General features: G+C 36.9%; 1 protein-coding gene and 1 non-coding gene across 2 annotated transcripts; one reads left to right on the top strand and one right to left on the bottom strand.

Moving 5' to 3' along the window:
- Positions 1-1,268: 1,268 nt before the first annotated feature.
- On the bottom strand, positions 1,269-1,340 carry trnac-gca (transfer RNA cysteine (anticodon GCA)). Its single transcript has one exon. It is a non-coding gene; the product is annotated as a tRNA-Cys (tRNA).
- A 161-nt stretch (positions 1,341-1,501) lies between these two features.
- Positions 1,502-12,123, top strand: pomp (proteasome maturation protein). The gene is made up of 6 exons (XM_061965836.1): positions 1,502-1,610; positions 1,886-1,983; positions 2,062-2,122; positions 8,101-8,202; positions 8,275-8,368; positions 11,963-12,123. The coding sequence occupies exons 1-6, from the start codon at positions 1,608-1,610 to the stop codon at positions 12,028-12,030; spliced, it is 426 nt and encodes a 141-aa protein (XP_061821820.1). The 5' UTR covers positions 1,502-1,607; the 3' UTR covers positions 12,031-12,123.
- The last annotated feature ends 2,064 nt before the right edge of the window (positions 12,124-14,187 follow it).

The raw sequence follows: 14,187 nt of genomic DNA, 5'->3' as shown, positions 1-14,187 counted from the left end.
CCGGTGTAGTGAGTTTACATTATTCACCCAAGGAACTTTAGTTATTAGAGTTCTGGTCGGACGGTTTTTCACGGGACACATTCCTGGTGTTGTTTCCGGATGAGGAGATGGTGCTCCGTTATTGATTGACGTAAAGTCTGAATGTCATTAAAACAGTTAATTCCATCTTGTGACACTTCTTTCACTCCCGTCCTTGCACGCTACACCGCTACAACAAAGATTACTGGGAGAAGACGCTGCCGAAGGTGAGCCACAAAACGGCGCATCCTGAAGGGATTGTCAGGAAGTGGCTTGAAGATGATCTGTAAAACATAATCTATGCAACATTTTGACCAAAGAACCACATTACATGTTAGGTAGACTACAAGAAAGTGTTTTCAATTTAGAAAAAAAATAATAATAGGACTCTTTTAATGCGCCCTATAATCCGGTGCGCCTAATATATGAAAAAACTTCAAAAATAGACCGCAGTGCGCCTTATTATTATTTTCCTATGGTCCGGAAAATACGGTAATACATCCTGTACTTGCATACAATACTTTGATTTGTAATATACATTTTTCTCACGCAATTTCAATGAATGTGTTGTGTTTTTTTGCTGTCAGAAAAATAATAAAAGCTTTTTCCCGTCATTGTGGAACATTTTATCTCTGTGCTGTTTGTTGAAGAAACACATTTCCTTTCACATAAACACACTTTTACAGTATCCATTTTCTGCATCCTCGAAATTGTAGTTACTGTAGGTTATAAAACAAAAATCTATCCACACATCATAGCAGACTGAGGCTTGAGGATTTCTGAATCTATGCATCTATTCGCTGCGTTTTATTACTCCACATGTTAAAGGGGACCTTATGATGAATTTAATCTTTTCTGAGTAGTAAAATGTTATGTTAGATTCTCATGTTAAACAATGCCAAAGCGTCAAATCTTAAGTGTCATGTATTTTACACGCAGTTTTGTATGCCACTGCCTGCAGGGTTTTGGGGTACTTTTTTAACAGTGGGGAATCACAGAAGAACAAGCATACCTGCAGAAATATAGCAATACAAATATTGCATAAGAGAACAAATTTAAAGTAACATAGCAAACAGGAAAATTAGTCCGCACAATGAGGTGTAGAGCACTATTTTTATTACATTAGTTTAGTATTTATTAATGTTCTAACTTATCAGCTTTCTGATGTGTTATTTTAAATAGAACTCAACTACATACAAAAGGAGAAAATACATTTGTAATATAGTACTACTTGTCCTCAGGAGAAAATGAGGGGGCACCCGGATTTGAACCGGGGACCTCTTGATCTGCAGTCAAATGCTCTACCACTGAGCTATACCCCCACGCTGTAAAATTTACTCACTATTGTCTAATAATACATATCAACGCTGTATGTTATCACATTTTATGTGATGTAATAATCTTTGAAACATATCTTAATATACAAGTTATAAATAAACCACAAAAGCTCAAATGTAAGTCAAGGCATTGGAGACTGGGCGACATTGACTCATTTTGATGCAACAAGTGACGTCATTACAGGATATGACGTCTTGAAAATGCGACACATTTCGGTGTATTGAAAAGAAAGTGCAAGGAGCCGAACCACAATGGTACATACTTTTTAATTTGTACTGTCCTTTATCTACACGACCTTTATTTTTTGGAACACAAATAATGTTCACTATATGTTTAGCTGAATTTATAATGATTTGTTCGTACGTTTGTTACATTTTCGGTCATTTTTGGTGAATATGATTAGTCATTCGAGCTAATGCTAGCTAGTAGCATTCAAGCTGCGGGTTTACGTTCGGTTTGTAACTCTGAAATAATTAATTTCGAAATGCTAACCGTTTAAAATTAATTCTTTTTTTTATTTCTATGTCAGAATTCTCGAGGTGTCCGATCTCAGATGAAAGACAGCGTACCTGTGGCAGGCTTGTGTGCACAGGGGGATTATGGAGTACATGATACCTTGCGTAGTGGGTAAGTCCTACCTACACACAATAGTAGAGGAATGATTATTAAAGTAAGAAAAATAAAGATTTATTTTCCACTTATTAGTTTCAGCAGTGTGAAGAATGACATTATTCCTGCCCACCCACTGGAGCTGGCTGAAAAAAATGTAAGTAGCTGAAATACATGACAGAAATTAAAGGTAATTATGTTTTTAAAGGTATTGGTGAAATGGAATGGTGTCTGAACCATTAGAATTAATGGCAGAATTTAGTTTTTCACAAACACCGGGATAGGCTCCATAACCCGCCACCCCGAAAGGGACAAGTGGTAGAAAAATGGATGGATGACTAGGGATGATGTTTGATAAGAAATTATCGAGTTCGAGCCTATTATCGAACCGATTCTCTTATCGATTCTCTTATCGAGTCCAGATAGGTTTTTGTATATGGAAAAAAACACAATATTTGGTTTAATAAATCACTTCACATTCTCTACTGCTCGCTACTATAGTATTACCATATCTGAGTTATTGTGCAGAAATGTGGGGAAATAACTACTAATGTGCGCTACATTCGTTAACCGTGTTACAAAAAAGATTAATTAGACTGATACATAATGTTGAAGAGTGGCCGTGCGCGACCCGAGGGTCCCTGGTTCAATCCCCACCTAGTACCAACCTCGTCATGTCCGTTGTGTCCTGAGCAAGACACTTCACCCTTGCTCCTGATGGGTGCTGGTAGCGCCTTGCATGGCAGCTCCCTCCATCAGTGTGTGAACGTGTGTGTGAATGGGTAAATGTGGAAGTAGTGTCAAAGCGCTTTGAGTACCTTAAGGTAGAAAAGCGCTATACAAGTACAACCCATTTATCATTTATTTATAGAGAACATACAAACACTTTATTTATTGAGTCAAAAATATTAGAGTTCGATGATTTGGTAAAATTGCAAACAGCTAAAATGATGTGGAATTAAATGATGGAATGGATTAAGTAAAGAAGTTAAACATTGTACTGATATGATCCACTTTAAGAGGTTGTTCAAGTTAATAGTGCTTACAAAGTACAAAGACGAAGAATTATGAGAAATACTTTCAACCTTATTGAAAGTAAGATATTCTTCATCTTAGTACCGGTATATTAATAATGACTGAATTAATTAATTACATATTACAAAACTGTTGTATGTACTAATTCACAGATATTTTATTTAAAAAGGTCAGTAAATGATGTAGGGATGTACCGATCCAGGTTTTTGCACTTCCGATCCGATACCGATATTGTTTTTGCATTTCCGATCCGATACCGATACTGACCGATACCGATACTGGCCTATCCGAGCATGTATTAAAGTTTAAAGTTATTTAGCCTACTTAGTTGTCAGAATCATGTTGAAAAGGGTTTTAGTACTCTTGATAACATCTAGCCAGCTGAATTAGGGGAGTTTGAATAATACACAATGGTTGGTAACAAGAAACTGACCTGTTTATTCAAGGATATACACAAAATAGACAAAATTATACATGACAAACAGAAATGGCATCATTGAACTAGGGCTGGGCGATATGGCCTTTTTTTAATATTGCGATATTTTAAGGTCATATTGCGATACACAATATATATCTCGATATTTTGCCTTAGCCTTGAATGAACACTTGATGCATATAATCACAGCAGTATGATGATTCTATGTGTTTTGATTGATTGATTGAGACTTTTATTAGTAGGTTGCACAGTGAAATACATATTCCGTACAATTGACCACTAAATGGTAACACCCCAATAAGTTTTTCAACTTGTTTAGGTCGGGGTTGATTCATGATACAGATATATACTATCAGATATATACTATCATCATAATACACTCATCACACAAGATAATCACATTGAATTATTTACATTATTTATAATCCAGGGTGTGGAGAGGGGCACCAGATTTATTTATAATCCAGGGTGTGGAGGGGGGCGCCGGATGTAAGTGTCAGAGTTTGATATGAGAATAAATCTAAGGTTAAAATATAGGGTAGAAATGCACCCATTTGCAGGAAATGTAGTCTTGATTTTCAAAATTTTCTTTCAAGGCTTGCATGTCTACATTAAAACATTCTTCTTCATACTGCATTAATATATGCTACTTTTAAACTTTCATGCAGAGAAGGAAATCACAACTAAAAAAATCACTAATTTTTTCATACGGTGTTGATGTGGAAATTTTTGCCTCAGTATTTTGATGGTGTGGATGTGTGGCACCGAATGGAGATAAGCGTCTCGACAGATGTCACAATATTTGAACAATGATGACGAAAACTGTTTTCTCTGTCATGTCCGTGTGTCGAAAATTGTTATGCGCTTATTTTTTTATTAGATTTTGTGCGTGGCATAGATTTGCTATGCGCAGAGGACGCTTAAACAGTGCGCAATTGCACAGGCGAGCACCTTAGAGGGAGCGTTGCTCGCACGGCTGCGCTAGCATCACAGCTAACGTTAGCCATGCTGCTACCTCTCTGCTCGGGGAGGACGTATGCGTATGTGATGTATGACGTGACAGTATGTGACGTATGTCGTGACAGTATGTGACGTGTGTAAGAAGGTGCACCTGCTGTCTGTGAGAGGGAGACACAGGAAAGAGTGAGAAGAGCCTGTCGTTTAATGCCAGCAGCTAAAAGCAACTGCGTGAGAATCCACAGACCTGTGGATGTGTTGAAGGTGTGCTGGAAAATGTGCAACGGAAATTACGGAGCAGCAGAAAAGTGGAATGTATTATTTAAATCGGTGCGTTGGAAAACACGGACCGGAGTTTTTTTTTAAACTGGATCTGGATCGGCATTTTCCCATGCCTTGCCGATACGCAATTTTTGGCAAATATCGGCAGCCGATCCGATCCAAATATCGGATCGGGACATCCCTAAAATGATGTATATATTTGTAAACGCTATGAAGTGGGAAAGGGGTAGGATTAAATAAGCTTTACTTCTTCCTACTCCTGTAAAGTGAAATTATATGAAACTGTGATGTATTATGATGTGGTCGGATCATGTTTTGTTTAGTTATGTTTTGTTAGTTTTGGACTTCCTTTGTTGTTTAGTGCACTTTGGGGGTTTGTTTTAGTCACCATGGTTACTTATGATTTTCACCTGCCTTGTACGCGTACCTGTTGCTCATCAGAGACTCTATTTGAGCCTGCCTTTTCCGGTCACTCGTCGTGGCTTCATTGTTTGCATTTGCAACAGTTACGTTGGCATTCTGGTTTTGAGCTCATGATTCCTGTGCTAAAGTTACCTTAGCTTCTAGTAATACTGTGCTAAGTAAGTTTTTGCTTTAGCTTCTCGTGCGAACGGCATGCTTTCCTTTTGTTTCGTTCCTGTCTGTTGTAATGTGTATGATTTATAAGAAATAAATCATCTCCTACCTGCACGCTTTCGTCCGGAGCCGTCAGTTTTGCGTCCCGGAGAACGGACCGCAGCACGCTGCACCCCACTGTGACAAAAGACTGAGCTACGTGACGTCATTTCTTGTGATGTCCCACGGGGCATGTCTTGTCGGCACGGGATTCGTTCCCAGGGATTCGAATAAAGAACCAACTCTTTTTCTTTACTATAGTGGTCTCGATAACGGGTACCGGTTCTCAAAAAGGGATTTGAGTCCGAGGACTCGGTTCTTTTCTTATCGAACAACCGGGAAAACCGGTTTCGAGCATCATCCCTATGGATGACTCACTTGTGTGCTGCATTTGCAATCACTCCTTCACACTCACATTTGATATAACCCCATGCCCTTAATAATAAAACAAATCAATACATCCATCCATTTTCTACCGCTTGTCCCTTCCGGGGTCGCGGGGGTGGGGGTGCTGGAGCCTATCTCAGATTCATTTTTTTTTCTTTCATTTACTTATTTATTTCAGGCAATGACATAAAAAAATAATAAAAAAAAAAAAAAAGTACAAAGTTGACAACACATAATAATATTAATTAATATACCGTATTTTTCGGACTATAAGTCGCACCGGCCAAAAATGCATAATAAAGAAGGAAAAAAACATATATACTGTAAGTCGCACTGTCCATTTTTTGGGGAAATTTATTTGATAAAAGCCAACACCAAGAATAGACATTTGAAAGGCAATTTAAAAATAAATAAAGAATAGTGAACAACAGGCTGAATAAGTGTACGTTATATGAGGCATAAATAACCAACTGAGAACGTGCCTGGTATGTTAATGTAACATATTATGGTAAGAGTCATTCAAATAACTATAACATATAGAACATGCTATACGTTTACCCAACAATCTGTCACTCCTAATCGCTAAATCCCATGAAATCTTATACGTCTAGTCTCTTACGTGAATGAGATAAATAATATTATTTGATGTTTTACGGTAATGTGTTAATAATTTCACACATAAGTCGCTCCTGAGTATAAGTCACACCCCCGGCCAAACTATGAAAAAAAACTGCGACTTATAGTCCGAAAAATACGGTAGTGCAAAAGATAATGTATAGTATGTAATGCATGATTGTCCAGTTTTGCCTGAAAGGGAGTGGGAAGAAGATAACGTATTTAATCGCACCCCCAGTTCTCCATTCAGTGATTATTCCCATGAGTTTCACTGTTACTTTGTTCAAGGATTATAATACAAATGTTGTATCATAGTGGCATTACCACAGGCAACAATAATTATTACACTGTAACAATAATTTGTATCAACAATGTAGGAATAATGAATATACCAACAATGGTAATAGACAAAATACCAACAATGGTAATAGACAACATAGCAATAATGTTAAGGAAACATTGAGCACACGTTAACACTTTGAGACAGAGTACAACAGCAGGTCAAATTAAAGACCCTCATCTCTATATTTGAACCAGACCCCATGTTTGTATAATAGTTTAAATCGATCAATTAATAATTACCAAATCATCTATAAAGTCAAACGAAACACATCATTTAAATCAGTCCCAACCATGCGGCCCAGTACCGATTGGTACCGGGCCGCACAAGAAATGTAAAAAAAAAAATAATAATAATTTCATTTATTTTTTATTTTTTTATTAAATCAACATAAAAAACACAATATAAACATTATATATCAATATAGATTAATGCAGTCTGCAGGGATACAGTCCGTAAGCACACATGATTGTATTTCTTTATGACAAAAAATAAAATAAAAAAATACCATACCCCAACCCACCCCCCCACCCGGTCCGTGGGACAAATTTTTAGGCGTTGACCGGTCCGCAGCTACAAAACTCATCAGGTACTTTTTTCTCCTTTCAGGTCAAATTTTGCTCTATTTTTGGCCATAATTTTGCTTCTGTTACTCCGGACGTAGGAGGGTGTTTTTCACGTTCGATTTTAATATTTTCATTTCAAATATTTTCCAACAACAATACACTGTGAAATAAATTTAGCCCAATAAAGTAGCTAAAGGACGAAAAATGAGTTGCGTGTGTATAAAACAAAGTAGGGTTTATATTTATTTCAACCTTTTTGGGAGAGAAAGGGGGCACGGGGTTTGGTGGTAGCGGGGGGTGTATATTGTAGCGTCCCGGAAGAGTTAGTGCTGCAAGGGGTTCTGGGTATTTGTTCTGTTGTGTTTATGTTGTGTTACGGTGCGGATGTTCTCCCGAAACGTGTTTGTCATTCTTGTTTGGTGTGGGTTCACAGTGTGGCGCATATTTGTAACAGTGTTAAAGTTGTTTATACGGCCACCCTCGGTGTGACCTATATGGCTGTTGATCAAGTATGCCTTTGCATTCACTTATGTGTGTGTAAAAGCCGCATATATTATGTGACAGGGCCGTCACGCTGTTTGTATGGAGGAAAAGCGGACGTGACGACAGGTTGTAGAGGACGCTAAAGGCAGTGCCTTTAAGGCACGCCCCCAATAATGTTGTCCGGGTGGAAATCGGGAGAATGGTTGCCTCGGGAGATTTTCGGGAGGGGCCCTGAAATTCGGGAGTCTCCCGGGATAATCGGAAGGTAGAAACCGATACCGATAATTTTCGATATTACATTTTAAAGCATTTATTGGCCGATTATATCAGCAGTCCGATATTATCGGACATCTCTAATTTACATTTTTGGAAATCACAGATAAAACATAGTGTCGTAAATGTTTATTTATTTCTTCCAGTTTGAGCTGAATCAAGACAAGATGAATTTCTCTAGCCTCAGGAACATCCAAGGTCTTCATGCCCCTCTCAAGTTGCAGATGGAGTATAGAGCAGCGAGACAGGTAACGATGCTGATGTTCTGCATATTTTGACACCCACTACTTTTTGGATTTTGACTCCTGTCTCTCCTCCAGATCCAGCGTCTGCCATTCTTGCAAAGCTCCAACCTGGCACTGGACACGCTCCGAGGAACTGATGAGAACATCGGCTTTGAGGACATCCTCAATGGTGACAAGCATGTTTTAGACCCCCTTGTCATTCATTTAGTCATGTCTTGACATTACTCTCAACTCGGGAAGCAACGATTGACGCGCTTTGACTATTAATCGTGATTAAATATGTGATCGTTATTTAATGGCAAAGGCTCCGTTACGCCGTGAGTTCCAGTCCTCCTCCACTCGCTATAAATTATGCTGGTACGTTATTTTCGGCACAACCTGCACAGAACAAAAATGTGATATTATGTACCGTATTTTTCAGACCATAGGGCGCACCGGATTAAAAGGCGCAATGTCGATGAGCTGGTCTATTTTCATACAAAAGGCGCACCGGATTATATCGAATGTTGCATAGATTATATTTTACAAACCATTTTCAAGTAGCTTTCTGACAGTCTCTTCAGGATGTGCCATTTTGTGGGCGGGAGTGGAAGAAATGTCAATTTTCACATTCAGACTTTACTTAAATCAATAACGGAGTAGCATCTTCTCATCCGTGGCTCAATAACGCAACATCAACCCCGGAAATGTCTCCTGACAAACCGTCCGACAAGAACCCTCTTAATAAACTTCCGAGGGTGAATTATGTAAAACCACTACAGTTTTTAGCGCTTTGATAGCGAGTCTACTGACCGATATAAGTAAGAACTTTACGCGACTTTATATTACAAATGGCAACAGCGGAAGATGAATGCCACGTAAGAAGGTAGAGAAAAAGAAGAAGCTTATGACTACGGTGTCAGCACGGACTACAATGGCGGACGTGTGCACATTTTCAGGACTTATGCAGATCCCAAATACAGATCAGCAGGTACTAGAAGGTAAAAAAAGTCGGTTTTGCATAAAATTGCGAAACAAAACGCCTGCTAATATGTGCCATTTTGTGGTCCTTATACACACACCATAATAATACTCGTATGTTTAATGCGCCGACAATCCATCAAGCGGTGCGGCTTCATAGCTTACCGAAGTCGTGTTAAAAACAATTTGACAGATTTTTGAGCGCTGTGTGTAATGTTCTATATTTTCAATGGAACATTTAAAGTTTTGGTGTTGTTTACTGCCATCATACTGCAGTTTACACGTATCTCTTATGTATGGCTGCCAATCTACTGGTCCTACTTATCACTACACCATGTACCAAATAAAATAGTTTAGAGGTCGGTAAGCACATCCAGAATGATGCGGTACATTAGGCGGGTTATAAAGCGCACTGTCGATTTTTGAGAAAATGAAAGGATTTTAAGTGCGCCTTATAGTCCAAGAATATGGTATATGTATAGTTAATAGAGCAAGTGTAAAACACTATCATAACATCAGGAGCATGTGGAATAACCACTATACCAGTGGTTCTTAACCTGGGTTCAATGGAACCCTAGGGGTTCGGCGGAGGTCAAAACACACCCGACTCATCGTGTAAATACAAACTTCTCCCTATCGGCGTATTATGGATACGGCAACAGCAGAAGTCAGACTGATTTGCAGGTGTGTAATTTGTTGTGAGTTTATGCACTGTGTTGGTTTTGTTCTTTGAACAAGGTGATGTTCATGCACGCTTAATTTTATGCACCAGTAAAAAAAACATGGTAACACTTTAATATGGGGAACATATTCACCATTAATTAGTTGCTTATTAACATGCAAATTAGTAACATATTGGCTCTTAACTAGTCAGTATTTAGTACTTATTAATGCCTTATTTGGCATGACCTTGTTATAACCCTAACCCTCTGTTACTTAGAATATATGTTCCCCTAGTGTCCAAATAACTCTAAATGTAGTCTTTGTTACTTAGAATATGTTCCCCTCGTGTCCAAATAACTCTAAATTAAATCTTTGTTACTTAGAATATGTTCCCCTAGTGTCCAAATAACTCTAAATTAAGTCTTTGTTACCTAGAATATGTTCCCCTAGTGTCCAAATAACTCTAAATTAAGTCTTTGTTACTTAGAATATGTTCCCCTAGTGTCCAAATAACTCTAAATTAAGTCTTTGGTACTTAGAATATGTTCCCCTAGTGTCCAAATAACTCTAAATTAAGTCTTTGTTACTTAGAATATGTTCCCCTAGTGTCCAAATAACTCTAAATTAAGTCTTTGGTACTTAGAATATGTTCCCCTAGTGTCCAAATAACTCTAAATTAAGTCTTTGTTACTTAGAATATGTTCCCCTAGTGTCCAAATAACTCTATATTAAGTCTTTGTTACTTAGAATATGTTCCCCTAGTGTCCAAATAACTCTAAATTAAGTCTTTGTTACTTAGAATATGTTCCCCTAGTGTCCAAATAACTCTAAATTTAGTCTTTGTTACTTAGAATATGTTCTCCTATTGTCCAAATAACTCTAAATTAAGTCTTTGTTACTTAGAATATGTTCCCCTAGTGTCCAAATAACTCTAAATTAAGTCTTTGTTACTTAGAATATGTTCCCCGAGTGTCCAAATAACTCTAAATTAAGTTTTTGTTACTTAGAATATGTTCCCCTAGTGTCCAAATAACTCTAAATTAAGTCTTTGTTACCTAGAATATGTTCCCCTAGTGTCCAAATAACTCTAAATTAAGTCTTTGTTACTTAGAATATGTTCCCTTAGTGTCCAAATAACTCTAAATTTAGTCTTTGTTACTTAGAATATGTTCTCCTATTGTCCAAATAACTCTAAATTAAGTCTTTGTTACTTAGAATATGTTCCCCTAGTGTCCAAATAACTCTAAATTACCGGTAAGTCTTTGTTACTTAGAATATGTTCCCCGAGTGTCCAAATAACTCTAAATTAAGTTTTTGTTACTTAGAATATGTTCCCCTAGTGTCCAAATAACTCTAAATTAAGTCTTTGTTACCTAGAATATGTTCCCCTAGTGTCCAAATAACTCTAAATTAAGTCTTTGTTACTTAGAATATGTTCCCCTAGTGTCCAAATAACTCTATATTAAGTCTTTGTTACTTAGAATATGTTCCCCTAGTGTCCAAATAACTCTAAATTAAGTCTTTGTTACTTACAATATGTTCCCCTAGTGTCCAAATAACTCTAAATTTAGTCTTTGTTACTTAGAATATGTTCCCCATACTAAAGTGTTACCAAAAACATATAACCTTGTCTTGAATTTGAAAAAAACAAACATTTTATTTTTCACTAAAGAAGGGTTTGGTGAATGCGCATATGAAACTGGAGGGGTTCGGTACCTCCAACAAAGTTAAGAACCACTGCATTATACCATGGGATGTAATTATGTGCATTCCAGCTGTTATTAACACAGCGTAAAATAGATGAATACAAATGGATAAATAGGCATGGATGACAGTAACACTTGAGTGTATTTAACATTTTTCTCTGGGGAATCAATAAAGTTAATCTTAGTCTCATATTATTATTTTAATTTAAGGTTTTATTTATATTAATAATTTGTATTTATTTCCAACAGTAATAAATAACTCCTCAACATCTCTAAAGGATGTCTGTGATTTTATACATTTTAGTTTTTTAATCAATACGTAATAATCGTGAAACGTGATTATTACTCAAGACTATATAATCTTACAGACAAAAGCGATAATCGTTGCATTCCTACTCTCAAGGCATTATTTGTTGCTACTTGTTTGCTTTCAGATCCAACACTGAGTGAAACAATGGGTGAGCCACACATGATGGTGGAATACAAGCTGGGATTTCTTTAGAAGATCATCCATGTAGGTTTTTGTTTGACCGCCACATATTTTGTATGATTTTCAAACTCAATGGCAGATATAATAAATGTCTTTAAAAACGTTCACGTTATCACCTTTTTTGATTCATCGTTGAGGAAGTGTTTAACTAAATATATCTGATCAGATTGTTAAATTTGCATCTTATGAAAACAACTACCGGTACTCACAATTTTGGCGTTGATCAACATTTTGGTAAAAACTACAGACTTTGTCGTGGGTATACCTCTACAAGTACAGTAGACTTAAAAATTTTTTTTAATACATTACTGTATATTTTGTGGTGTATTTCATTACAATAAATATCAGGCACATTTTAGGGGTGTTTAACTGCCAGCAGCAATTATATTGATTACACAAGATAGGCTCCAGCGACCCCGATAGGGACAAGCGGCAGAAAATGGATGGATGGATGGACACAAGTGTAGATTGACCAAAGGTTGATAATGCATTCAATTATCAATTAACTGTAGGTTATTTTGTATTTTTGACTGATTGTTACAAGATGTAATTCAGGTTTGGTACTGCTTAGATATTATTGAAATATTTTTTATTTAGGACAGGGGTCAGCAACCCGCAGCTCTTTAGCGCCGCCCTAGACCTCTTTCAGAGATGTGTGAAAATGGAAAAAGTTAAAGAAAAAAAATAAAATGTTGTTTTAATATATTTTCTGTAGGAGAACAAACATGACACGCACCTTCCCAATTGTTAGAAATGCCACTGTTTACGTTCTACATGCTTCACTGATGAGAGTATTTGGCAAGCACCCTTTTGTCCTACTAATTTCAGCGATCCTTGAACTCATCGTAGTTTGCTTACATGTAAAACTTTCTCGATGCTGCATACTTGCCAACCTTGAGACCTCCGATTTGGGGGGGGGGGCGTGGCTAAAAGGGGAGGAGTATATTTACAGCTAGAATTCACCAAGTCAAGTATTTCATATATATGTGTATATATATATATATATATATATACATATATTTATTTTATTATATATAAATATATATATATAAAATAAATATATGTGTGTATATATATATGTATATATATATATATATATATACAAATATTTATTTTATTATATATATATATATATATATATATATATATATATATATATATATATATATATATATATATATAAAATAAATACTTGAATTTCAGTGTTCATTTATTTACACATATACACACACACATAACACTCATCTACTCATTGTTGAGTTAAGGGTTGAATTGTCCATCCTTGTTCTATTCTCTGTCACTCTTTTTCGAACCATGCTGAACGTCCTCTCTGATGATGCATTGATGTGTGGCACGCACAAAAGTGCTTTCATCAAATGCACTAGATGGCAGTATTGTCCTGTTTAAGAGTGTCACAACATTGCTGTTTACGGCAGACGAACTGCTTTACGGTATACTGCTGTTGTTGTGTGTTGTTGCCACGCTGGGAGGACGTTAATGAAACTGCCTAACAATAAACCCACATAAGAAACCAAGAACTCGCCCTCCATCATTCTATAGTTATAACGTGATTGGGCAGGTACGCTTTTTTATATTATGGAGGACCTGAGTCTGCCCGAATTTCGGGAGATTTTCGGGAGAAAATTTGTCCCGGGAGGTTTTCGGGAGAGGCGCTGAATTTCGGGAGTCTCCCGGAAAATCCGGGAGGGTTGGCAAGTATGCGATGCTGCCACAGAAAGACGTGTTTTATGCCATTCCTTTTTTTGTCTAATTTTGTCCACCAAACGTTCTATGCTGTGCGTGAATGCACAAAGGTGAGCTTTGTTGATACTATTGACTTGTTGGAGTGTTAATCAGACATATTTGGTCAGTGCATGACTGCAAGCTAATCGATGCTAACATGCAATTTAGGCTAGCTGTATGTACATATTGCATCATTATGCCTCGTTTGTAGGTATATTTGAGCTCATTTAATTTCCTTTACTTATGTCCTCGTGTGTATTTAATTGTTATTTGTCTCATGACACATTATGTTTGTTATATTGGCTGCATTTCTCATAGCTGTTTGTGTGCCATGTTGTTCCAGACCACAGTGTTATAATGAAGGCAACACATTACCGAGCTTGCAAAGATTATACATTTATGTAATAAATCTATTAGAAGACAGCC

This window comes from Nerophis lumbriciformis, linkage group LG07, assembly GCF_033978685.3.
Source record: "Nerophis lumbriciformis linkage group LG07, RoL_Nlum_v2.1, whole genome shotgun sequence".
Taxonomy (NCBI): domain Eukaryota; kingdom Metazoa; phylum Chordata; class Actinopteri; order Syngnathiformes; family Syngnathidae; genus Nerophis; species Nerophis lumbriciformis.
Note: the sequence above shows the minus strand (reverse complement) of the source record. Positions and strands in the feature narration are given on the sequence as shown.

Coding starts and splice junctions, on each gene's coding strand:
- pomp (XM_061965836.1), top strand. Junction 1,984..2,061: donor CATGATACCTTGCGTAGTGG/GTAAGTCCTACC, acceptor TCCACTTATTAG/TTTCAGCAGTGTGAAGAATG. Junction 8,369..11,962: donor CTTTGAGGACATCCTCAATG/GTGACAAGCATG, acceptor GTTTGCTTTCAG/ATCCAACACTGAGTGAAACA.